The sequence below is a fragment of the Scyliorhinus canicula genome, chromosome 10 (genome assembly GCF_902713615.1).
Source record: "Scyliorhinus canicula chromosome 10, sScyCan1.1, whole genome shotgun sequence".
In the NCBI taxonomy this organism is placed as follows: domain Eukaryota; kingdom Metazoa; phylum Chordata; class Chondrichthyes; order Carcharhiniformes; family Scyliorhinidae; genus Scyliorhinus; species Scyliorhinus canicula.
This window is the reverse complement of record NC_052155.1, coordinates 106,016,623-106,043,392: the sequence shown is the minus strand read 5'-3', so window position 1 is coordinate 106,043,392 and position 26,770 is coordinate 106,016,623. Positions and strand designations below refer to the sequence as shown.

Genomic DNA, 26,770 nt, shown 5'->3' with positions numbered 1-26,770 from the left:
GAAGGGCTGGTCGCTCGGCCCATCGGGCTCGGAGAATCGTCGTTTGTCGTGAAAAACGGCAAGCGGCGACTTTACCCGAGCCGGGGGGGGGGGGGGGGGGGGAGAAAGAGAATCGCTGGGGTCACCAGGGGGGCGCAAAAGGCCCTCCCACGATTCTCCCACGCCACGTGGGGAGCGGAGAATTCCGCCCTAAAGACTTCAGCCCAGGCAACATCTTGGTGAATCTCTTCTGCATCCTCTTTAGTGCAATCACATCCTTCCTATAGAACCATAGAATTTACAGTGCAGAAGGAGCGATTCGGCCTATCGAGTCCGCACCGGCCCTTCGAAAGAACATCCTACTGAAGCTCACTCCTCCATCCTATTCCCATAACCCAATAACTCCACCTAACCTTTTTGTTTTCAGCATTAAGGGCAATTTAGCATGGCCAATCCACCTAACTTGCACATCTTTGGACTGCAGTGTGGTGATCAGAACTGCACACAGTACTCCAGTTGTGGCCTAACGAGTGTTTTATGCAGCTCCATCATAACCTCTCAGCTCTTATATTCTATGCCTCGGCTAATAAAGGCAAGTATCCCATATGTCTTCTGAACCACCTAATCTACCCGTCCTGCTGCCTGTGCATTGTGGACAGCAGGATAAGGGGCATCTATAAAAACAGTGCAAGCAACCCATAGTCACACCGCTGTCCTTCATTATTATGGAGCAGTGGCAAGCAGAGCTCGGTGCGTACTTACTCAGGCTTGTCAGTGGAACTCTGCCCAGCATCGACCTCTGAATGCTATTGAAATTTATGATGATTGTAAGATGTTGGGCCTGAAATAGTTTATCTTTCCAATATTTAAAAATAGAAAGATAGTGTGGCAGGCTGCCTGAGGTATTTCAAACCCGTCAGTAAAGCAACACGTTCCTCACAGTACAGATGGTGCCTTGGGTTTATAGAAGTTTTGATTTACATTTACCCTATGTGTTTATGCCGGGTGATTTAATTTTCTAGAAAAACCACTGTGGGAAATTTGTTCCCTTTCAGCTATTGAGTGTGTTTCAGTGGACTAACTGGTGTGTCAATTTTGGTATCGTACTGTTAGAATTAAACTTATTTTTTTCTACCCGTCTTTTCCAATCAGTCATTTATACATTGCTTGTCATTCACAGTTCAGGTCGGGGCAGTGTTAGCTCTTAGAGCCAAAAGCACTGCAGACTAATTTGATAAACCAGTTCTAAATAGAAGCCAAAATGTACATGGTTTAACTTCTAAAAATAAGTTGTTAGTCTTCCATTCAACAATAGATGTTGAGTAAAAGGAGAGTGAGTTTATCATGAGGTATCCACTGGTAAAAAGATCCTAAATGTTTTGAATTCTCACATAGCAGATTGGATTTAATACAGCCCATCATGGTGGGAACCCTTGTGCCTCTGTCCACTTAATAACGAGGGAGGGGCCCCTTTGGTTAGTCCCCCACAGTGCGAGAACATCCCCAGATTAGGTTGGAGGAGGGAAAGGGCTGAAGCAGAATTCCCGAACACCAGTGGTGGGATGTCAATCAAGATCAATAATGAGCCAATTGACACCCTTGAACCATGAGGACATTGCAATTCAATGGTGCATCAGGAGCCACGTGGTTTTCCGTCCCTTAAGGCCAGCAATAATGGACTTCCGGTGGCGGCCATGGAGTAGGAGGTCCCACATTTGGCAGCTCCCGCTCGTGATGGATTTTTTGGATCTTCTCCCCCGACTTTTTTCGAATTTTATTTGAAAAATCGGGAGTTGATGGTGTAGCCATCTGAGATGGCCATCTGCAAAGGACCATGGGAATTATGGCCAACCCAGGACTCAGACAGATACAAAGCTTCTGTGTATTTGAAATGCAGTTGCTAGACCTGATCGAAACCCCCGCTCATTTGCATTTTCATGGCCCGTTCCCCAGAATAGGACTCCAATCAAGTTCCAGGCACAGACTGATCAGCGCCACTCCCTTTACTCAGAGAGCCCAACTGCCAAGGTCAATGACCGTTAAGGACCCGCCCAGCCACCAAGGCACCCGCCCCTTTATTGGTCGAAATCGAAGGCAGTGATCAAAGCCCTGTTGAACTATTGGGGCCAAGATCAAGGACTGTCCCAAACAGCGCTGAATCCCAGAGGGATAAAAGGGGGCACAGTCATGTGTTCTTCCTCATTTGGACCCAGCCTGTGCCAGCCTCTTTTGGGATTGGCCTGTGCCCACACCAACTTCAGCATAACAACCAGACAGCCAAGTTCAAGACCAACGATCGCTACAAGACTGATGAGCCCAGCAGAGACAGAGCCGCTTCTTCAAACCAGCCACCTGAGATCAAGATAAAGGCCTTATCCATCTGCACAGTGCTGGTCGCACTGAAGCTAAGTATAGGTTATTGTGGCTGATAGGTGTTGTTGAACTCGTAGTAGATATTGTGTTTGCATGTCGAAGTAATCGTTACATGTGTAAATAAACCATCTTTTAACTGACTAACTGGTTGCGTGGTCATTTGACCGATATAAGGGAAAGACTTGTGGTTCACCGAGATAAATAGAAATATCCACAGTATTGGCGACGCTGTTGGGACATAACATCATATTATAAATAGAGCCTCATTATTAAAAAGGGCAAAAGGGCAACAATGGGACAGCGAGGAGGAATCCCACAACATTATATGGAGACGTGGACCAGAAGTGGTCATTTAAGAAGGAAAAATCGAGCAGAGAAGTCACGTGTAAAACCCACAGCACAGAAAAATATGGCGGAGGCGCAGGGTACTAGCTCAGCGGCCCAGTGATTAACGGAGCAGCTGATGAAATTTATTCAGGAGGGTTTCGCCAATCAAAAGGAGGAAGGTCTAGACCCGATCAAGGCATCGATCGACCAGGTGGAGCAGGGGCTAGAAGCCCAAGGAAGGGCGATCCAGAAGGTTGAGGAGAAGGTGGTCGAGCACGAGGAACACCTAACTGAGCTGGAGGTACAGGTGAGGCTAATGAGGGATCAGCAGAAAAGGCTGCAGGAGAAGGTGGAGGATCTGGAAAACAGATCCCGCCAACAGAACGTGAGGATCATCAGCCTCCCTGAGGGCTGCAAGGGAATGGACGCAAGGGTGATGGGGCGTATGCTCGACCCTTGGAAGTGGATAGAGCGCACAGAACGCTTGTGAGGAGACCGCGTGTGAACGAGCCGCCGAGGGCGATGGTGGTGTGAATGCAGCGGTTCCTGGATAAGGAACAGATTCTGCAATGGACCAAGCAGACACGGAGCTGCAAGTGGGAAAACAGCGGGCTGCGCATCTACCAGGACCTGGATGCGGATCTGGCCAAAAGAAGAGAAGGATTCAACCGAGTAACATCGGCCCTTTTTGAGAAGAATGTGAAGTTTGGGATGCTTTATTCAGCTCATTTATGGTTTGCTTTTGAAGATCAGGAACTCTATTTTGAGTCACCGGATGAGGCGATGGACTTTATTAAAAGTAAAGGGCTGGTAAGTGACTGAGGACACTGAACTCTTGGGACGGGTAACGCTGTAACAAATTTGTTAAAGTTATTCCCGCTTTTGAACTGTATGTGAAATGATTTTTATATTGTTTCTTGGGCTGTTGCTCAGTTTCGTAAGTTAACCTGGTGCTGGTGAGGGAAGGGTGGATGGATCTTCTTTCTCTTTACTTTGTGTTTGGTTGGAACTGTGTTTTTTGAAGTATGTCCGAGCCGGGGGGGGGGGGGGGGGGGGGGGGGAGAAACAATAGTGGATGGGATGTTTGGCGTCATGGTGCGCGAGTTACCAGGCTAGCTGGGCATGCTAGCTCACGGAAGCACAGTGGGGGGTGGGCAGATGATAAGTTTGCCGGAGGGGGTTGGAATTGTTGTGCTGTTAATGGGGGGGGGGGGCGGAAATTGTTCTGTTGACAGGGGAGGGATTGTTGCTGGGCGACAAATGGGAGTTCAAGGACGGAGGGTGGCGAAGAGCGGGCCTGCGGGGGCGCAGGGCGTGAGCTGGAGGCTGGCCTAAGAAGGATGATAGGCAGGGGAAGGGGTGCGAGATGCCTCCTGGTCAGGCTGATCACGTGGAACGTTAAGAGGGCTGAATGGGCCGGTTAAGAGGGCTCGCGTGTTCATGCATTTGAGGGGATTGAAGGAGCGCGTGACAATGCTACATGAGACACACCTGAGGGTAACAGATCAGACCAGATGTAGGAAGGGGTGGGTCGGGCAGGTATTTCGCTCAGGGTTGGACTATAAGACTAGGGGGGGTCGCGATCCTGATTAATATATGGGTGTCATTCGAGGCGGGGAAAATAGTTGCCGATATGGGGGGGGGCAGGTATATCACGGTCAGCGGGAAGCTGGAGGGGACACCGGTGGTGCTCATGATTTTGCACATTTTATTTACAATTGAGGATTTGTAGAACAAATGCAATAACTTTAAGGTTCACCCTGAAGGAAAACAAGCACCATAATTGCCTTTGGCACTTACCATTCTCCATGTCTGTGCGAATTTGTTCTTCCAGGTCCTCCGGTGAGACATAGTATTCATATTCTTCACCTGCTGGGGACTTGGGTTTACATTTACCAAAGCAACAGTTACAGCAGCAGCAGAGGCAGCAGCAGAAGTAACAGCCAGTGATCAAACCACAGCACACAAAAATACCCTAAAATGCAAATCAGAAACAAACAAAAGCAATCAATTAGAAGCAAATAATATTTTGTCTCTCTGTGCTATTAAGCTCACTGGTTTTGAGAGTTATGTTCCGTATTTTCCACTGGTTGTGCCCTGGTGGTTGGGAGGGTGCACAACGAGCTTTCAGACTTGTGCAGCATGATCCTTCCTGTGTAAACCCCCAGTTTCCTGCTACACTCGTCATTAAAGGCACTGGGTTACTTTTAAAAAGGTATGTTTTGCATTACCTTAATCTTCCAGGCTTAAGAATGTAGCTAGAAGGACTACACCCAGGGTGGACTGACCACATTGCAAATAGGACCCATCTTTTTCATGAGAATTTCAAAGTATCCTGTTCCTTTAAAGGGGAGCCAGCCTGTCGCTAAATATGCAAAACCTCACTGAGCACGTGGGCAGGATGAAGATTTGATGATCATTCATATTAATACTGACAATCAAACTGGTGGGTGGTGTTATTCCATTGTGGTCAAATTTGTAATCCATTTTAATCGAAGATTGGACAATGACACAACAGCATTAATGTCCAGCCACCGTGCTGTTATGGAGGGAGTTTCAAGATTTTGATCAAGCGACAATGAAGGAACAGTGATATATTTCCAAGTCAGGATGGTGAGCGACTTGGAGGAGAACATCCAAGTGGTGATGTTCTCAGGTATCTGTTGCCCTCATCCTTCTAGATGGTAGCTGCCATGGATTTGGAAGTTGCTGCCTAACGAGGCTTGGTGAGTTACTGCAGTCCATCTTGTCGATGTCATTGTTTCTCGGTGGAGGGGAGAGCGAATGTTTGTGGAAGAGGTAGAAATCAAGTGGGATGCTTTGTCCTGGATGGTGTTGAGCTTCTGGATTGTTTCTGGAGCTACACTCATCCAGGCAGTAGAGTGTATGCCATCACACTCCTGACTTTTGCCTGTAGATGGTGGACAGGCTTTGGGGAGTCAGGAGATAAGTTACTCACTGCATGAGTCCTAGCCTCTGACCTGCTCTTGTAGGTACAGTATTTATATGACTATCCAGTTCAGTTTCTGGTCACTGGCAACAACCAGGATGTTGATAGTGGGGGGATTCAGTGATGGCAATGTCACTGAATGTGAAGTGCACTGGTTAGATTCACTCTTGTAGGAGATGGTCACTTGCTGCACTTGAGTGGTGCGAATGAGATGTCACTTGTCAGCCCATGCCTGGATAATGTCCAGAGCTTGTTGCATTTGCACATGGACTGCTTCAATGTCTGATGAGTCGCAAATGGTACTGAACATTGCGCAGTCATCAGTGAACATTCCTGCTTCTGACCTTATTATGAAAGGAGGTCATTGATGAAGTAGCTGAAGATTGTTGAGATTAGGAAACTATCCTGTGGAACTCCTGCTGTGATGTCCTAGAACCAAGATGATTGACCTCCAACCACCAGAACCATCTTCTTTTGTGTCAAGTATGACTCCAACCAGCAGAGGGTTCCCCCCCGATACCCATTCATTTAAGTTTTGCTAGGGCTCCTTGATGCCACACCCGGTCAAATGCTGCCTTGATGTCAAGGGCAGTCACTCTCACTTCACCTCTTGAATTCAGATCTATCGTCCATGTTTGAACCAAAGCCGAAACGATGTCAGGAGCTAATTGACTCTGGTGGAATCCAAACTGAGCAGCAGTGAGCAGGTTATTGCTGAGTAAGTGCCATTTGATAGTGCTGTTGATGACCCCTTCCATTACTTTACTGATGACCGGGAGTAAACCGATCGGGCGGTAATTGGCCAGGTTTGGATTTGTTCTGTTTCTTGTGCACAGGACATACCTAACCAATTTTCGACATTGCCAGTATTGTAATTGTACTGGAACAGCTGGGCTAGGAGTGCATAACTCCTCAGGATTATTGCTGGAATATTGTCAGGGCCTAAAGCCTTTGCAGTATCAAGCACCTTCAGCTGTTTCCTGATATTATGTGGAGTGAATCGAATTGGCTGAAGACTGACATATGTGATGCTGGGGCCTCTGGAGAAGGGCGAGATAAATCATCCCCTTGGCACTTCTGGCTGCAGATTGTTGCAAATATTTCAGCCTTGTCTTTTGCACTGATGTGCTGAGCTCCGCCATCATTGAGGATGGGGATATTTCTTGAGCCTCCTCCTCCAATGAGTTGTTTAATTGTCCACCATCATTCATGGCTGGGTGTGGCAGGACTGCAGAGTTTAGATCTGATCCATTGGTTGTGGGATCACTTACCTCTGTCGATCACTTACAGCATTTGCAGTTTGGCACTAAAGTTGCACTGTGTTGTAGCTTCACCCGGTTGACACCTCATTTTTACTTATGCCTGCTGTTGCTCCTGGCATGCCCTTCTGTACTTTTCGTTGAATTAGGGTTGATCCCCTGGTTTGGTGATAATGGGAGAATAAGGAATATGCCAGGGGGTTACAGATTGCAGTTGAGTACAACTCTGCTGCTGATGACCCACAGCACCTTATGTTTGCCCAGTCTTGAGTTGTTAGATCTGTTCAAAGTCTATCCCATGAAGCACAAGTGGTTGTGCTCAACACGATGGAGGGTATCCTCACTGTGAGAGCAGGACTTTTGTCTCCACAAGAAATGTATGCTTACTCCTCCCCATACTGTCATGGACAGATGCATCTGCGACAGGCAGGTTGTTGGGGACAAAGTCTAATATGTTTTTCCCTCTTATTGATTTCCTTACTATCCGTCACTGACCTAGTCCATTTACGGGACGTGGGTGTCACTCATGTGGGTACCAGCATGCATTGCCCATCCCTAGCTTCCCTTCCGAAGGCGGTGGTGAGTGACCTTCTTAAACTTTTGAAGTCCCTAAGGAGTAGGTACACCCACAGTGCTGTTAAGGAGGGAGTGCCAGGATTTTGGCCCCGCGACAGTGAAAGAACGGCGATATGTTTCCAAGTCAGGGTGGTGAGCGACTTGGAAGGGAACCTCCGGGTGGTGGGATCCAAGGTATCTGCTGTTCTTGTCCTTCTTGATGAAATTAAATAAAATGAAAATCGCTTGTCACAAATAGGCTTCGATGAAGATACTGTGAAAAGCCCCTAGTCGCCACATTCCGGCGCCTGTCCAGGGAGGCTGGTACGGGAATCGAACCGTGCTTCTCGCCTGCTTGGTCCGCTTTAAAAGCCAGCGATTTAGCCTTGTGAGCTAAACCAGTCCCAGTTGTGGGTTTGGAAGATGCTGCCTAAGGAACCTTGGCGAGTTCCTGCTGTGCATCATAGATTATCATAGAATTTACAGCGCAGAAGGAGGCCATTCGGCCCATCGAGTCTGCACCGGCTCTTGGAAAGAGCACCCTATCCAAGGTCAACACCTCCACCCTATCCCCATAACCCAGTAACCCACCCAACACTAAGGGCAATTTTGGACACTAAGGGCAATTTAGCATGGCCAATCCACCTAACCTGCACATCTTTGGACTGTGCGAGGAAACCGGAGCACCCGGAGGAAACCCACGCACACATGGGGAGGATGTGCAGACTCCGCACAGACAATGACCCAAGCCGGAATCGAACCTGGCACCCTGGAGCTGTGAAGCAATTGTGCTATCCACAATGCTACCATCTTGTAGATGGTACACACGGTTGCCACTTAAGTCGGTGGTGGAGGGTTTGAATGTTTGTGAAAGGGGTAGCAATTAAGCGGGCTACTTTGTCCTGGATGGTGTCAAGCTTCTTGAGTATTGTTGGAGCTGCACTCATCCAGGCAAGTGGAGAGTATTCCATTACACTTCTGACTTGTGCCTTGTAGATGGTGGACAGGCTTTTTGGGGGGGGGGGGGGGGGGGGTCAGGAGGCGATTCCTAGCCTTTGATCTGCCCTGGTAGCCACAGTATTAATGTGGCTAGTGCAGTTCAGTTTCTGATCACTGGTAACCCCAAGAATGTTCATCCAGGGGGATTCAACTATGGTAATGCCACTGAATGTCAACAGTCGATGGTTAGATCCTCTCTTGTAGGAGATGGTCATTGCCTGGTGTTAGGCTGGTTTAGCTCAGTGGGCTAGACAGCTGGCTTGTGACGCAGAACAAGGCCAGCAGCGCAGGTTCAATTCCCCTACCAACTTACCCGAACAGGCGCCGGAATGTGGCGACTAGGGGCTTTTCACAGTAACTTCATACTTGTGACAATAAAAGGTTATTATTATTATTGCGTGGCACGGATGTAACTTGGCACTTGCCAGCCCAGGCCTGGATATTGTCCAGGTCTTGCTGCATTTGGACACGGACTGCTTCATTACCTGAGGAGTTGCGAATGGTGCTGGACATTGTGCAATCATCCGCAAACATCCCCACTTCTGATCTTATGATGGAAGGGAATCATTGATGAAGCAGCTGTAGATGGTTGGGCCTAGGCCACCACCCTGAGGAACTCTGGAGCTAAGACGATTTGAGTGTCAACCACCACAACCATCTTCCTTTGTGCCAGGTATGATTTCATCCAGTGGCGTTTTCCTCCTGATTCCCATTGACTTCAGTTTTGCTAGCGCTCCTTGATGCCATACTCAGTCAAATGCTGCCCTGTTGTCAAGGGCAGTCACTCTCACCTCACCTCTAGTATTCAGTTCTTTTGCCCATGTTTGAACCAAGGCTGTAATGAGGTCAGGAGCAGGTTATTGCTGAGTAAGTGATGCTTGATTACACTGTTGATGACTCCTTCCATCACTTTGCTGATGAAGGAGAGTAGACTGATAGGGTGGTAATTGGCTGGATTGGATTTGTCTTATTTCTTGTGTGCAGGGCACAACTGGGCAATTTTTCACATTACCAGGTAGATGCCAGTGTTGTTGCTGAATTGGAACAGCTTGGGTAGGGGTGTGGCAAGTTCTGGAGTACAAGTCTTCAATATTATTGCCAGTCCTTTCGGACCTGGACAGCTTGGTCTTGGTGGTATTACCAAGCCACTCTTAGTGATGGGCACTGAAGTCCCCACACCCAGGGTACATTCTGCCATCCTCAGTGGTTCCTCCAAATGGTGTTTAACATGGAGGAGTGCTGATTCATCAGATCAACGGGGGTCGATACGCGACAATCAGCAGGAGAGTTCCTTGTCCAAATTTTGACCTGGTGCCATGAGACCTCATGGGGTCCAGAGCTGACATTGAGGAATCCCAGGCTAACTCCCTCCCAACTGTATACCACTGTGCCGCCACCACCTCTGTTGGGTCTGTCCTACCGGTGGGACAGGGCATATCCAGGGATGGTGATGGTGGTGTCTGGGAGATTATTTGTAAGGTATGATTCAATGAACATCACAATGTCAGGCTGTTGCTTGACTAGTCTGTGTGGCAGCTCTCCCAATTTTGGCACAAGCCCTCAGATATTAGTAAGGAGAACATTCTAGGGTCAACAAGGCTGGGTTTGCTGTTGTCGTTTCTGTGCCTAGGTCGATGCCTGGTGGTCCATCGGGTTTCATTCCTTTTTGTTGTCTTTGTAGCAGTTGGAGAAATAGAGTGGCTTGCCAAGCCATTTCAGTGGGCATTTAAGAATCAACCACATTGTTAATCTAGCCACATAATCCATTGTTTAAAAAAGATAAGTCCCACGCCTTTTGTTTTCTAGGAGGTATAAAGCTGTTAGTAACGCTCATTGTCCAAATCACTCAGATCAGTTTCTATCTTGCAGTCTGTAGTAAAGTTTGTACACGAGAACAAAGATTGATGGCTCCAGTCCTTCTAACCTACAGCTAAAGGAAGTTATGATTCACCATGATGATGTCAGATAGGCAGTCCACAGTAGGTCTGGTGGTCATAAGATTGAAAGGCGTGTTGGAGAGGAAGGTCTGAATGTTGTTAGCATAAATATGAATGTAAAACACATGCTTATGAATAATGTTAGAGATGGGCAGCATATAGATGATGAAACGAAGGGAATTCAAGGATAGGTTTTTGCAGTCTCCAGATATGACGTTGCAGGAAAAGCAAGAATAGCAATCACAGGTCATGCACTGACTGCCTTCGATGGATAGGAATGGAAACATACAAGGTACATGCGAGTGGTTAAAATCTGGAATGCTCTGCCTGAGAGTATTGTGGAGGCAGATTCAATTGAAGCATTCAAAGGGATTTAGATTGTTATCTGAAAAGGAAGAGACTGTGCAGGGTTACAGAGAGAAGGCAGAGGAATGGTACTAAGTGAGCTGCTCATTAGCTGATACAGACATGATGGACCGAATGGCCTCCTTCGGCGCTGTAACAGTTCTGTGATGTCAGAATTGCACAATGGCGCAGGATATTAGGACTCTTACATAGCACACAGCAGAGTGAGTGATCAAATCCAATACCAGTTACTATGAATACTACAACAGCGATTTTCTGATCTCATCCCTGCCTTCCATAGGAAAAGAAGGGAAAAGTTCAGAGAGTAAAATTTCCATGGGAATTCTCCCAATGGCCCAACATAGCTTTGATGCAAACAATCAGACAAACATGATCACTTACACTGGGGATGATTTATATTGCATTCAGCCAAAAGAATGGGTGTCACAATGCTAAATTTCTGCTCATTTCATCTTTATGATCCCCCTGCTTTTGGTCATGGAAATAGGCAACCAGAACATGCCAGTTTAAGGCCAGAGTTTCATTAAAATATGATGTACATAGGTTCCCAATTCAACGCTCTGCCCATTGGCATTAGGCCCAGCAGTGCTTGAAGAAGTGTTGCAAGCGGCACAAAATAAATGGTATGTTTGTCTTCCCACTGACTTTTTTGGTTCTGGTTCCACAAAAATTTTCCTCACAAGGTTGGGGTTGGGAAGAGAGACGATGGGGGCGATTCTCCAGCCCAGCTCACACAGGCACAAATCAGGTTGTGGCCTGAGACTCTCACAAGAGGACCAGAAAGCATTTGCACCAGGGAGAACACATTTTGAGATTCTCCCTGCCCCTAGCCAGCGAGGTGAACCAGATTAATATATTTAAATCTTCACTAACATATTCATATTTAGCCTTTAGCCGAAATCACTGGACCTCTTCAATTCTCCCACCCACCGGCGCAACTTGAAGCCAGCGGGAATCACTGGTCTCCAAAACGGACCCCAGACATGATGACCACACTAGTGGGTTCAGAGGTCATTGAAGCCACCGGATGGTCAGAGGCATGGCTGGAAAGTGCCCTCGCACTGCCAGGTTGGCACTGACAGATCAGTAATGCTAGGGTGACAGGTTTTTGCAGCCAGGTTGGCACTGCCAAGGGTTGGGGCGCAGTGGTCTGAAGAAGGGGGGCCTTTGGCAGCTCCAAAGCGGGGTGTCGGTCACTTGAGGGGGACCTGATTACAGCAATGGGGAGGGGGGGGTTTCTGTAGGGTTGTCTTAAGATTGGGGTGCCATTTCTCTGAGGAGCTGGTGTCTTTAGGTCCCGCACACCTCATTCACAGCGCAAATCACCCCAGCTTCCAAAATAATGTCTAAGTGTGGGTGGATTGTGATCTGGATTTCTCTGACCCACCTGGCATGAATCACACTAAGTTTCCTGCTGGGGATCACACTTAGAAATATGTTGGAAGAATTGCATCCAAATTCTGAATCTTGGGTGGAATTCTCCAATAGTGGGGTTATGTCCCCACTCCAGCGTCAAAACGCGGGCGAATCACTCTGGAGTTACCTGAAGAAAGTCCAGAGTGATTCTCCTACCTGAAAGGGGCTAGCAGAGCCCCAGCGTAGTCCTCGCAGCTCCAGCTACCGCTACGGGGCCCTGCATTAACAGTCGGGGCTCAGCGGCATGCGCATGGCAGCAGCCTGCGCCGGCCCACCCGTGCCGCATGGCAGACCCACACCGCGGACTGGCACCAAAAAGATAGTTCCCCCCCCCGTACTGAGATTGCGCGCCCCTGCAGATCGGTGGCCCCCGATCGATAGCCTGGCTGTCTGTGAGGCCTCCCCCCACCAGGCGGCCACGGACTGACACCACAGCCGCCACTGGCCGTTCCCAACAGGCGAAACGCGGTTAGAACCACGTCGCTGGGTACTCAGCCAGTTTACGTTGGAGAATCGCTGCGGTGGCCTCTGTCAATGGTCCCCGACCTGGGATTCGCAGTGATTCTCCGGGGACCGGATTTCGGGTTTGATGGCCATTCTCCACCCCCGTGCCAATCACGATTTTGGCGCAGAGGCTCGGAGAACCTCGCCCCAGGTTTGCCACGACATTTGAGAAAATTTATGCACTTGCCAGACTCCGTCTGTGAGCTGCCTTGAAGTGTTAGTTTGGATTTGCTGCTTGCAGATCTCAAATGAAAATATGACCCGACAAGAAAATAGCTTCAGCCTCTGGTGAGTTTACAAGGTCCGTGACTCAAATCGACCAACTCACACACCCCCATGGTCAGTCTATAATAGAAATTGCCACTGTTGCCCCCTTCAGGGCTTCTGACAATCTTGCGGCAAAAGAAGAGGATATCCCTGTGATAATTCCCATTTGAAAAAACACCCCGAGTCATTTAAAACTTTAAGATATTACAGAATCCTTTGACATCGGAAAGGATTGGGCAAAGTGATACATTCAGGATAGGCAAGACACTATTCCTTTTTGTGGTGTGGCCTCCAGCAGCAGTTGGCGGAGACTACCAAGTAGGGGATCAATTGACCCCCCTGCATCCCTCCTTGTAGGGAGCAGGGTCTTTGTCAGGGTGAGGAGTGGAGCGAGATGTCATGAGACAAGTTAGAAAGTAGCCAGGAAAAAGTCAGGACTGATGAGTGGCAGTATGACAGGAGCCTAGGGCAACTTGAAGCCCCTGAGGGTGGTTGAAGTACCAGGAAAGAAAATTGGGGCCTAGTCAGACTGACTTGCAGTCTGAGAAGTCTTGTAAAGAGAGATGGGAGCAGGATAGCCACCAGGGGTTGGCAGCGCCTGAACACATCTGGTGAGAACTGTGTTGAGGAGTCGAGGCCCTGACTAGATAGAGACCTGAAGCATCGGTGGTGAATATTCTCTGTAAATAGTTGTTTGTTAGAATTACGCTGCCCCTTGACGGTTAACACAATTTTAATTCAAGTGGAATAAAGGAACCTTGTCCTTTTAGCCTTTGTGCTGTTTGTTTGCTTAAACCGTACGTTGCATTTGGACCTTAACGTAAACTAGTGAACATGTTAAATTGATAACACTTACATTTTTAGCATGATAATTTTACTTGACCTCTTTTTGAATTCTGATCTTTTCAAACTGCAGCTTTTATGTAACTTAGAGCACCATAAATATTACTGTACATTAAAACTAAATAAAAGAAAAAACAAAGTTACCTTTGCCCACCAGCTAGACAGCATGAAGTACGTGTTCACATTCTCTTCACCAAACTGTTCAGCTACATAGAGTCCCAAGGAGCCATATTTGTCATAAATGTTTCGTTTGGTTATATCTGACAGTATTGAATGAGCATTGTTGATCTCTTTGAATTTATCAGATGCATCTGGGTTTTCAAGGTTTTTGTCTGGATGGTGTTTCAAAGCAAGTTTTCTGTGGAATGTGACAATCACGTGATTTAAATATGTCTAAAAACGGGCTGAACAATGCATATCTTAACAGTTTAAACCATTCAAATATATTCAAAATTGTTATTGCAAATTTGCACAGTTCCTCAATGCTACACACTGCAACGGGTAGACAACGCATTCATAGGTTTCTGTCATGTTGGCTGCTCTTACGCCAGTTGCAAGTTGAAAATAGCCTGAAAAGTGATATCTCCTACCTTGCCTCTGGAGAAAGATTTGACCTCAACTTGATCCCTTCATGGGAACTGAACAATCCAACAAAATCATAACTGTGAACTTGTTGCCAAAAAATTCCTGGGGCTTCTTTTGATTTTAAAAAATTCATTTATGGGATGTGGGTGTCGCTGGTTAGGCCAGCATTTATTGTCCATCCCTAGTTGCCCTTCAGAAGGTGGTGGTGAGTTGCCTTCCTGAACCGCTGCAGTCTTTGAGGTGTAAGTACACCCACCACGCTGTTAGGGAGGGAGTTCAGGATGTTGCCCCAGCGAAGTAAGGGTGGTGAGTGACTTGGAAGGGAACCTCCCGGTGGTGGGGTTCCCAGGTATCTGCTGCTCTTGTCCTTCTAGATGGTAGCGGTCGTGGGTTTGGAAGGCATTGTCTAAGGAATCTTGGTGAGTTCATCTTGTAGATGGTACACATGGCTGTCCGTCGGTGGTGGAGGGTTTGAATGTTTGTGGAAGGGGGAGAAATCAGGCTGGCTGCTTTGTCCTGGAGTGGGATTGGTCATCATACCCACAAAATGAACACTCAAATCCACAATTTAATAATTTTCCGAAGCTCTCCAGTTCCAAGAAGTTTGTCTTTGAATCAAAAAACTAAAAATGTCACTCGATTATTTAACAAAGGAAGCTGGGGGAAATCAGGAAACTGTGGTTTCTGTTTGTTTGATGCATTTTGTGCAGAAGTTACTGGAACCTATTATAACTCAATGAGATTTTGAATAAGCATGAGTGAATCAGTCAGCCTGAATTTGTGAAGGATAGGTCATGTCCAGGTAATCTAAAGAAAAGATTTTTGAAGCGGTCACAAAAATGGTTAACAGATAACTGTCCACGGATGTTATCCATATAAACTTCAAGGAGGCATTGGATAGGATTTTTCTTGAGATTAATAGCAAAAATAAAATCATATGCAATTGGAGAAAACCTTGTAACAAGTATTAAAAATTATTTAGACATGGTAAGGATATACTCTGGTGTGATGTGACAAAAGATGTTCCCTAGGGACTGCACTGGGGCCTCAACCATATATATCAGGTGATTTGGATGAAGGAAGGAAGAGTTGTTTATCAAAGTTTGCGTAATGGACTCAGGCCTGAATGTTCGAAAAGCCGGAAGGGCTTTGTGCCTTAGTCAAAATGGCAGCAGACTCCCAATTTCATAGATCCCACCGCTGAACCGGATAACCAACATTTCTGCTGGTGGGCGGGGGGAGGAGGAAGGGGGTCAGTTGTAGTTTGCACATTCGTGTTCACAGGGCCAGTTGCACATTTAAAAGTGTAGTTGCTTTCACACAGATGAAATTTTGATGACTGGAATGTCCAAAACATGGCTTGTGGATTTCAGACACTTGCGGATTAGGTCTAAATCTGCTAGACTTATTTTGGAGAGGTCCAGGTGTCCTTTTTGGAGAGGTCTCGAGCCATTTGGGACAGTCAGAATAGATATGAATGTTCACAGAAAGTAGATAAACTCAGTGGAACTGTCAAATCATTTAAATCTTCAAGCCCTATAATTAGTTTGAAAAGAAATGAGTCTGCTGCGGTTGTTTACAACTTTACTAGATGTCTGTTGACATAATCCTGAAGTTATCATTATGGGAACAATGCTGTCTGACTTATTCCTAAACATATAATAATCAGTGGAGGGCCTGTACAATCAAAGTTTGACCGATAGCTCCAAGTGATTATAACTGGTACAATTCAGTGACCCTGTTATGCCTGGCACAGATCCGGACACAACGGGTGAATTGTGAGAGTCCCAAGTCGGGCCGCACTGGGTCAATCATGAGTCACCACTGGGCGAGAACCAAATCTACATATTTAAATTAGCCGAATGGCATCTGGCGGGGCCTCTCAGGCCACTAGAGACGCCCAGACGGAGATGGTCGGGAATAGGGCATGTAGGCATCCTCACACTCCCTCGGACAACAGATGGCATTGCCAGGTTGCTAGATGCACTGCCAGGGTGTCAGGTGGCAGCTTCAAGGTGCCCAGGTATGCACTGTCAGGGGTCGGGTCCGGGGGGAAGTCAGAAGAACGGCGGGGAGGGGAGGGGGGGGGGGGGGGGGGGGGAGATTGGGGTTGCTGGACAAAATGGGGCCCTGATCTGCGATAAGCACGGCAGCAGGTAGTGCGGAGAGAATACGATCGAGGCCAGAAAAAATGGCAAAGTGCTGTTGGACAGCAGGATGTTTCTCGGCGTCGCACTCCGCTTCAGTCCACTGAATCACGCCCTACGTCTCTGATGTGGGGCTATGGATACAAAAATTTGTTTTCATAGTAGATTAAGTACTTAATGGAAATGTTTGTTTTACTATCGTATTAAGTACTTTAAGGAAATTAAATGTATTGAAGGGATTATGAATAGAATGTTTTAAGTCTGCAATTGACACATAGGACAGAATATTCTCATATTTCTGCAGAGTGTGGCAGCAGGCAGGAAAAACGGCATGAAAACCTCTAGCCCCAAAGGTGGTTTCCTCTGCTGTCTTGTTAGGTACATAGAAAATAAAATTCCACGGGGCAGGTCTCACAATGTCACACTGGCTCAATGAGCCCCCGCCCCATCAACAACTTGGGTTCTAAAAGATCAGGTTGTCTGAGCAGTGGCAGGAGGCAATGGCCCTCCATCCTGTGCGATACACTCACCTGAACTCTTTTGGTGGATTCTGCTTGCCTGGTGAACACCCTGGGAGACCTATCATGGTTCAAGCTGGCATGCCCTCATGCAATGTGAACAATCTAACGGTGGGGAGGCGGGGTGGGGCATTATCAGGCATATAGACCTGATAATGACATCTAAGCTGTGAGTATAAATCACTTACATCACGGATTTCTCTGAAATGGAAAAAGGGGGAAACAAACTGAAAAAATGACATCACATGAAAGCTGTGACCTGATTGGTTGGTCGAGAATCTGCACTAAGTTTAAAAAAGAAATTGAAAAATTAATTAATTAACCAAATAGAGGAAAGGCGGCACGGTGGTTCAGTGGTTAGCACTGCTGCCTCACGGCACCGAGGACCCGGGTTCGATCCCGGCTACGGGTCACTGTCCGTGTGGAATTTGCACATTCTCCCCGTGTCTGCATGGGTCTTACCCCTGCAACCCAAAGATGTACAGGCTAGGTGGATTGGCCATGCTAAATTGTCCCTTAATTGGGTCCTCTAAATTTCAGAAAAAACAAGTAGAGGAGTAACTAAATTGGAGGGTGGAGATTAGTATATTTAGCATTTTATATTTATTGTAGAAATCTAATGCCAGGGACCATACAGTTAATTGTAATTTAATAAATATTTATTTTCACATTGATTAATTAGTTCTAGAAATGTTAACCAGCGGAGTAAAGAGCTTCACGCTTCAAGCGTTCCGGAAAACTTCAGCTGCCCAAAGTGTACCCAATTGCACCTCCTCACAGACCGCATGGATTAGTTGGACGCACTTAGGAGAATGCAACAGCAGAAAGTGTCATTGACAGGAGGTTTAGAGATGTGGTCTCACCCAAGGTGCAGGTAGATAGATGGGAAACCTCTATGACCTCCAGAAGGGGTAGGCAGTCAGTTCAGGAATCCCCTATGGATGTCCCCCTCTGTAACAAATATATCGTTTTGGATCCCTATCCCCTGATCTCTGACCCTGGAGAGGAAACCACAAATACTCGATTTCCCCCAAATTCAGCTTATACCCTGAAAATATCCCAAGTCCTTGAAGCAAATCCATTATGTCCCCCACCGAGGAGCCCGGCTCCGAAATGTACAACAACAAATCATCCACGTACAAGGACACAGAAGGGGAGGACATGGGGCACCCTTGTCTCGTTCCCAGTGCAACAAAAAATACCTTGCATTCATATCATTCATGTGCACACTCGCTATCGGCTCCTTATACAGCAACTTCACCCATGCTACAAACTTAGGCCCAATCCCAAATTTCTCCAACATTGCCATCGAATAACTCCACTCCTCCCAATCAAACGCCTCCTCTGCATCTAACGGCACCACCACCTCTAACTCCCTTCCCTCTGCCGGAGAAAGCACCACATTCAGAAGCTGCCTCACATTCGATGACAACTGTCTGCCCTTAATGAACCCCTTCTGATCCTCCCCACTCACTCTCGGAAGGCACACCTCCAACCTTAACTTCTACACCTTTGTCAATATCTTGGCATCCACATTCAGCAGAGATATTGGCCTATACGACCCACAATCCACCCCATCCTTTAGTCACCATCAACCCCCACCCTCTTTCCCAGAATCCCTCCATCCTCTTGCATTCACATCTCACAGGTCCATCGAAACCTGCCAAACCAAGCTCCAACAACCTAGGCTGCTCCCCTCATCATACTCACCTTCACCAGACAACTTTTGTTGGTTAGCACAGGGACCTCTGCCAGAACTCCCTCCTCCTCCCAACCACACCATCAGTAACCTGGCTCCCCATGCCCAGAAATCCTCCAACTGCTCCACCTCACACTCCCACCAAAAGCCAACTTCAATTCCCCAGCCATACAGTCAGAGTGGGGAGACTACATCCACTGAACAGAAAAGAAACACACCAATAAAAACAAAAACACATAAATATCCCAGTTGAAAAAAATCAAAGAAAAATGACCCAGCCCAAAAAGTCCAAATCCCAAAACTGATCTCAGTCCCAGACCTTCAGCCTTAACATATGCCTCCGCCGCCTCCCCACCCCCCGTCTCAAAATAAAAGTCTTTTGAGTTGTCAGTCACTCTCAGATTTGCTGAGTAGACTAATGTGAACCTCACTCTGCTGCTGTACAATGCTGCCTTCACCCATCCAAAGGCCATCCGCCTTCTTGCCAACTCCGCACAAGATCTTCCCACTTCACATCCCGCTTCAGCTTTGCCCAGCTCAGAATCTTCTCCTTCACATGGTAACAATGGAAGCAGGCTATAACCGCCCTTGGTTGCTCATTTGCTTTAGGCTTCGGCCTGAGCAACCGATGCGCCCTGTCCAACTCATAGCGGGGAGGACTCTTCACCCTCCTACCCCATCAAGTTTGCGAACATGTCCGCAAAGTACTCGGTCGGCCTCCGGCCCTCCACTCCCTCGGGCAGGCCCACGATCCTCAAACTTTGTCTCCTCAACCTGTTCTCTAGGTACTCCACTTTGGCTCTTAGCCTTCCATTGACCTCTGCCACCCTCCGCAGCTCCTCACTCATCGAGGTGAACTGGTCGCTATGTTGCGACAATGCCTCCTCCACGCCCTTCATCTTCCCTCCTTGTTCCCACACATCGATCAATGTCTTTGAGTGAGGACATCATCTCCCTCCGATGCAGCTCTAAATGTTTGGCGAACAGCCTTTCAAATTCCCCCGATACCACCTCGGTCAGAGTCTTCACCGTAATGGGAGTGGCCTCACCTGACAAACCAGCACCTGCCATCTTTTCTCCTGTTGGACTCACAACAGCACTCGCCAGTTGACTTTCTTCCCTGACCTTTCTTCTGGAACCTCAACAATCCACCGATTTCTTAGAACTTCCCACACCAAATCATCCAAAAAGTACCCCTCAGACTGGGCATAAAGATCCAAAAAACAACTCCAGCAGGAGTCACCCAACATGAGACCTCCACCTATATGATGCTAGCGGAAGTTATGCTTGATCTTCTCAAGGTACAAAAATTCCATCAGGTTCCCCCAGCCACACCAAGGCCTCAGGTGTCACCGGGGGCATCCACCCAAGCAGAACCACATCCCGGCTATTAACGAGGCGAAAGCTAGGACACCTGCCCTCTTCTCCATCTGCAGCACCGGCAAGTCTGAAACGCCAAATATGGCACCAACGGACATGGCTCCAGCTGAATGCCGAAAATCACTGGCATTGCATCAGAAAAAGAGACGTCCCTCTGCCATGCCCTAAATGATGAACCTAAACCAGACGGCACAACCCAACGGTTCCTGCAAATCGGAGCCAGCAATGACATTGAACCCAGTTTAAAATGCTGCCTAAATTGATTCCAAATTCTTAAAGTGGCTATTACCACCGGGCTCAAAGAACATCTAGCAGGGGAAAACAGGAGAAGCACAGTAACCAGCACCCTCAGATTCGACCCTACGCACTGCACCTCCTCCATTCATCCCCATATAGAGTCCGGACTCTTGAACCACCGCCGCACCTTATCAATATTTGCTGCCCAGAGGTAGAACAGATTGGGTAGTGCCATCCCCAACTGCCTATCCCTTTGGAAAAATGTCCCATGTACCCGAGGAGTCTTACCAGCCCAAACAAAGTAGATATCAATTTATTAACCCTGCAAAATAAATACTTGGGGAGAAAGATTGCACCAAAAACAACACCTTGGAATAATATTCATCTTCACCATCTGTGTCCTTGCTGCGAAGGTCAGAGGGAGTTATCCCACCTTTTTAAATCGGCCATCACCCCCTCCACCAGACTATAAAAGTTAGGTTGAGGAGTGTGGCCAAGTCATAGGCCACCCAGACTCACAAATACTGGAATCTAGTACTGGCCAGACGAAACGGCAGCCTCCCCAGATCAGCTCCCCTCCCCGGGGGATTTACCAGAAAATTCACTCTTGCCCAGATTCAGCTTGTACCCTGAAAAGGAGCTAAATTTTTTGAGCAACTCCATTATCTCCTGAACATTGGAGAGTGGGTCCGTGATGTATAGTAACAAATGTCCGCATATAAAAACACTGTGTGCTCCCTCCACCCACGCTCTATCCCCCTCCAGCCGGCAGATGACCTCAGAGCAATGCACGTGGCTCAAATGCTAAGGCAAACAATAGTGGAGACAACAGGCACCTCTGTTGTACCCCTGTTCAAATTGAAAATAACCCGAGCTCAGGGCATTATCCATACATTCGCTGTGCGGAACCTACACATAAGCCTAATTCATTAAATAAATTTTGTCCCAAAGACAAACTGCCCAATGATCTCAAAAAGCTACCCCCAACTCAACCTTAACAAACACCTTCTCCACAACCACTGAAATAATCACCTCTGGCTTGATTCCTGGAGTGAGCGACAAAACTACATTTAACAATTTCCTGATATTGGCTGACAACTGCTGGCCCTTAAATTCCTTCTGCTCCTCTGAAATCACCCCAGGTAGGCAGGGCTCCAAACGCATTGCCAATACTTTAGCCAACAACTTAGCGTCAGCATTTAACAACGAGATAGACCGAAACAACCCACATTCCCTGGGATCCTTGTCCTTATTCAGGATCAACGGGATCGATGCCTGCGCCAACATGGCCGGCAACATTCCCCGGGACAAGGAATCATTAAACATATCCAGCAAAAGTGGTATCAACTGACCACCAAACTGTTTGTAAAATTCACGATCGCCGAATACCCCGTTCCCCTCACCCCTGGGAGAAGAGACCTTCCCACCACGAAGAAGTCAATCCAGGAGTAAATCTCCCCAACCCCCCGCCACCATCTGTTCCATGAACAACAATAACTCAATCGCCCCAGATAAACTCAGAGACTTGGGACTCGACCTATCCAACCTAGGATCTAGAACACAATTGAAGTCCCCCCCCTATAAATAATTAACTGATGTGAATCAAGGTCTGGAATACTGCTTTCCTCCCACAGTCCAAAGATGTGCAGGTTAGGTGGATTGGCCATGCTAAATTGCCCCATAGTTAGGTCGGGTTACTGGGATAGGGTGGAAGCCTGGGCTTAAGTAGGTTGCTTTTTCCAAAGGCCGGTGCAGACTCAATGGGCCAAATGACCTCTTTCTGCACTGTAAATTATATAACTATTTATGTCCTAAGAAGCCAGCATCTTATTAATGAATACGGTATCATGCCAGTTCGGTATATACACGTTGACCAACACCACCAGCGTACCCACCAATGATTATATACCTACCACCTGGGTCTGCTAATATAATCTTTATTGTCACAAGTAGGTTTACATTAACACTGCAATGAAGTTACTGTGAAAAGCCCCTAGTCGCCACTTTCCGGCGCCTGTTCTGGTACACAGGAGGGAGAATTTAGAATGTCCAATTCAACTAACAGAACGCCTTTCGGGACTTGTGGGAGGAAACCGGAGCAGCTGGAGGAAACCCACGCAGACACAGGGAGAACGTGCAGACTCCACACAGACAGTGACCCAAGCCAGGAGTCGAACCTGGGACCCTGGCACTGTGAAGCAACAGTGCTACCCAATGTGCTACCGTGCTGCCCATATTAACTGTCGAAACAGCCACCCTCTTATTAATCAACACTGCGCCCCCCCCCCCCACGCCTTACAATCAAAATGCGAGAGGACCAGCCCACCCAACCCTTCTGCAACCTTATTTATCCTTGATTTTCAAATGGGTCTCCAGTAGGAAAATCACATCCAACTTCGAACTTGTCAAATACCAACCTGGGACCTTTTTCCTGGGCCATTTAAACCCCTCACATTCCACATTATCAACCAGACTGGAGACCTGTGACTGCCACTGAGAAAACCAATCAAACAACCAGAGTAACAAAAGCAGCCATTCCCTGCCCCAAACCAATCAGAAACAAAGTGCCTAAGCTTATTACCTTAAAAAAACACATAAGCCCACCCCCATGGTAGCCAGCTGCAGGCATCTCGCCCTCTTCACTTCCATTAACTAATAATACTGCTAACAAGTGACTCCTGCACAGGGGAGAAATCAAAGTCAACTCACCAGTACATCAACAATCAGGCCCCCTCCACACAAAAACACACACACACACAAATAATACAAACTCCAGTGCAGTATACAAACCCCAACTTTGCCCAGAAAAACGATCCCTCAACAAGCCCAGGGGAAACCCCAAGCCCTCCCCCACATTACAAAAATTCCACAAAACTACAAATACAGATGAACTTGACAAAGAACAACAAACTCCAAGTCTTTAAGCACTTTAATTCACTCCCTGTCCGTGCTTCTTGATATTTGCCTCACGGACGGCAACGTGGCACAGTGGTTAGCACTGCTGCCTCACAGCTCCAGGATTCCAGGTTCAATTCCTGCCTCAGGTGACTGTGTGGAGATTGCACTTTCTCCCCGGTGTCTCCGTGGGTTTCTTCCAGGTGCTCTGGTTTCCTCCCACAGTCCAAAGATGTGCAGTATTGGTGGATTGGCCATGCTAAATTGCCCCTTCGTTAGGTCAGGTTACGGGGATAGGGTGGAAGTCTGGGCTTAAGTAGGTTGCTTTTTCCAAAGGCCAGTGAAGACTCAATGGACCAAATGGCCTCTTTCTGCACTGTAAAATTCTATAATTATGTATGTTCTTGAAAGTCACCCGAATACGAGCCGGGTACATCACATCAAAACTCACGTTGCTCTTGTACAGCGTGGCCGTGGCCTTTTAAACACCTTCCCACCAGCTCTGCCCCAACCTCTTGGTCTATTCTGATGGCATGGCCCTCCCATACACAATCTCAATGGTCCTTCACCCACCTCAGGGCCCGCTCCTTCGCCAGGTATCGATGAAACCTGACTCTGATCGCCCATGGTGGCTCCCCAGATCTGGGCTTCTGCTTCAGTGATCTGTGGGCCCGGTCCAATTCAGGAGGGGTCAGAAGGACATCCCCTACCAACCTTCCGAATATCTTGGACATATAGTCTGTTGGGTTGGAGCCCTCCAGGCCCTCCAGCAGCGGAACACTTAGGTTTTGCCATCTGGACGCGGTTCTCCAGTTTGCCAAAATTGGCCTTTAGCTAGCAACGCTATCTCTGCCACCAGGGAGACAATCCGATCATTATGGTCAGAGAATGCCACCTCCACCTTCTCCATCTTTGCCCCTTGTATGTCTATCCGCCGGTCCATCTGTTCCATGTTTACCCGAATTGGGACCAAAGTATCCTCCATTGCCTTCTCCAGATACTCACTGCTTCTTAAATTTGTTAGTCAAGAAGCTCGTCCACAGACTCAGCAGAATCCGTCACCATGTTCCCCCCTGTTGGGGCTCATGTTTGAGTCGGACGACAAACCCTTACCCGACTTCTGCCTTAAGCTATATTTACCGGACATTACTCAAACGAGAGGATCTTATTACATCAAACCACACCATTTCCTCCAAAGTAATCACCCATCAGTGGCAGAAAGAGCCAAAACCAAGTACGCTGGCGGGAGCCATGGCATCTACCACTGCTCACCACACAGCTGCCACCGGAAGTCAACCAGTGGCAAACTTGACATTCAATGGTATTACTATCACTGAATCCCCATAGCAACATCCTGGGAGCTACCATTGACTAAAACCTTAACTGGTCTAGCCATATAAATACTGTGGTTACAAGAGCAAGTCAGAGGCTAGAAATCCTGCGGTGAGTAACTCAGCTTCTGACATCCCAAAGCCTGTCCACCACCTAGAAGGAACAGGACAGGAGAGTGATAGAATATTCTTCCCTTGTCTGAATTTGTTCAGGTCCAACAACACTCGAAGTTTAAAACCACCCAGGACAAAACAACCCATGCACAAATATGCACTCTCTTCAGCATCAACACAGAGTAGCAGCAATGTGTCCAGATACAAGATGAACTGCAGAACTCACCAAGGCTCCTTAGACAGCACTATCCAAATTCCCGACCACTACCATCTAAAAGGTCAAGGGCAGTAGATATCTGGGAATGCCACCATCTGGAAGCTCCCCTTAAAGCCACTCACCATTCTGACTTGGAAATATATTGCCTTTCCTTCACTGTTACAGCGTCAAAATCCTGGACGCCCTCCCCAACAGCTCTATCGCTGTACCTACACTACATGGACTGCAGCGGTTCAAAAAGGGACCTTATCACCACCTTGTCAAGGGCAATTCGGGGCAGGCAATAAATTCTGGCCTAGTCAATGAAATCCACGTCCCTTGAACAAATAAAAAACAAGCTTCTTAGCTGAATCCATTAATATGGTTGAAACTCAGCCAAACATTTATAATGAGGATTATTTCAACAACTGTTCCAACAAAACCTCATGAGTTGACTATATTTCATCAATCGAAGACAGCAAGATGCTCAGCAATCTGGCAAAACTTTGAAAACAGCCAAACAACTGGCTGAGATAAACATCAAGGAGAACATGAAAGAAAAGGGACCAATTTATACAATCAAATCTGAATTTCATCATTGTACAATGCAGAAGAGTACTTTATTGAGTGTATAATGTACTCTAATCCATCTGAACACTTTTGTACTTATTTTTTAAAAAATAATCTTTATTGTCACAAGGAGGCATACATTAACACTTCAATGAAGTTACTGTGAAAATCCCCTAGTCGCCACACTCCGGCGCCTGTTCACACTGAGGGAGTATCCACATTATCCAATTCACCTAACAGCACGTCTTTCGGGACTTGTGGGAGAAAACCGGAGCACCCGGAGGTATCCCACGCAGACACAGGGAGAACATGCAGACTCCAACAGACAGTGACTCAAGCCGGGAATAGAACCTGGGACCCTGGAGCTGTGAAGCAACAGTGCTATCCACTGTGTTACCGTGCTGCCCACATTATTCAACGCTGTTCAATTTAATGGTCACTTATTGATTCAAATCAAAGCCTTATCCTCAATCCATGTATCAAAACATACATAACTTATGACACAACATTTCATTATGGCATAATTGTCAGCACCTTTTGAATTTAGCTGTTATATGGTTTCTCCCTCTAAACCATGGTTCCCCATGGTTCACAACACCTCTCAGCTGGTGTGAACAAGTTCATTTTCCAAAAGCAGCCAGATTCCTTGAAAATTGCAGGTCTGAAATGGACACTTATGCAATGGAGCCTACAATATTGGAACAGCTAGGTCCAGGCTCGCAAACTGCCTGGCTTTCCCGTGCCAATGAAAATTGCCGGCATTAGGAATGCGGGTGGAAACTCCAGAATCCGGTCCATTTTCAAATCCTGTCGATCGCAATTCAACCCACTTCTGGATGGCAAAATCTGGACAGATATTTCCCAGTGATGGAATTTTGAACAAAAGGGACACAATTTTAAAATTAGTGCTCGTGATGGGAGTGACAGGAGGACTCATTTTGTTCCCACCAATAGATTGAAGAAATCTGATAATCACTTCCTCAAAAAGGCTATGGATACTGGTCCATTTAACCTTTTTAAAACAGAGATCGATAGATTTTCATTGGACAAGGTCATCAAGGGATATTGAATACTGGCGGTAAATAGGCTGCAGAAGTCAAATCGCCTTTTCTTGTCCCTACATACTTTGTTCTCACATATGTGAATGTAGGTACACAGAGCCTGTATATTAATAATAATACTCTTTATTAGTGTCACAAGTAAGCTTGCATTCACACTGCAACAAAAGTACTGTGAAAATCCCCTAGTCGCCACACTACGGTGCCTGTTTGGGTACACCGAGGGAGAATTCAGAATATCCAATTCATCTAACAAGCACGTCTT

At 47.1% G+C, this 26,770-nt stretch overlaps 1 protein-coding gene across 3 annotated transcripts in view; it reads right to left on the bottom strand.

The window, feature by feature from the left end:
* The window catches only part of dnajc5b (DnaJ (Hsp40) homolog, subfamily C, member 5 beta), a 193,726-nt gene that overhangs the window by 3,873 nt on the left and 163,083 nt on the right, over positions 1-26,770 (bottom strand). For all 3 annotated transcript variants that reach the window (XM_038809497.1, XM_038809495.1, XM_038809496.1), the window contains 2 exons: positions 13,920-14,133; positions 4,480-4,654 (listed from right to left, as the gene is read on the bottom strand). In XM_038809497.1, the coding sequence (XP_038665425.1) occupies positions 4,480-4,654; positions 13,920-14,133 (389 nt within the window). The remainder of the gene's footprint in view (positions 1-4,479; positions 4,655-13,919; positions 14,134-26,770) is intronic.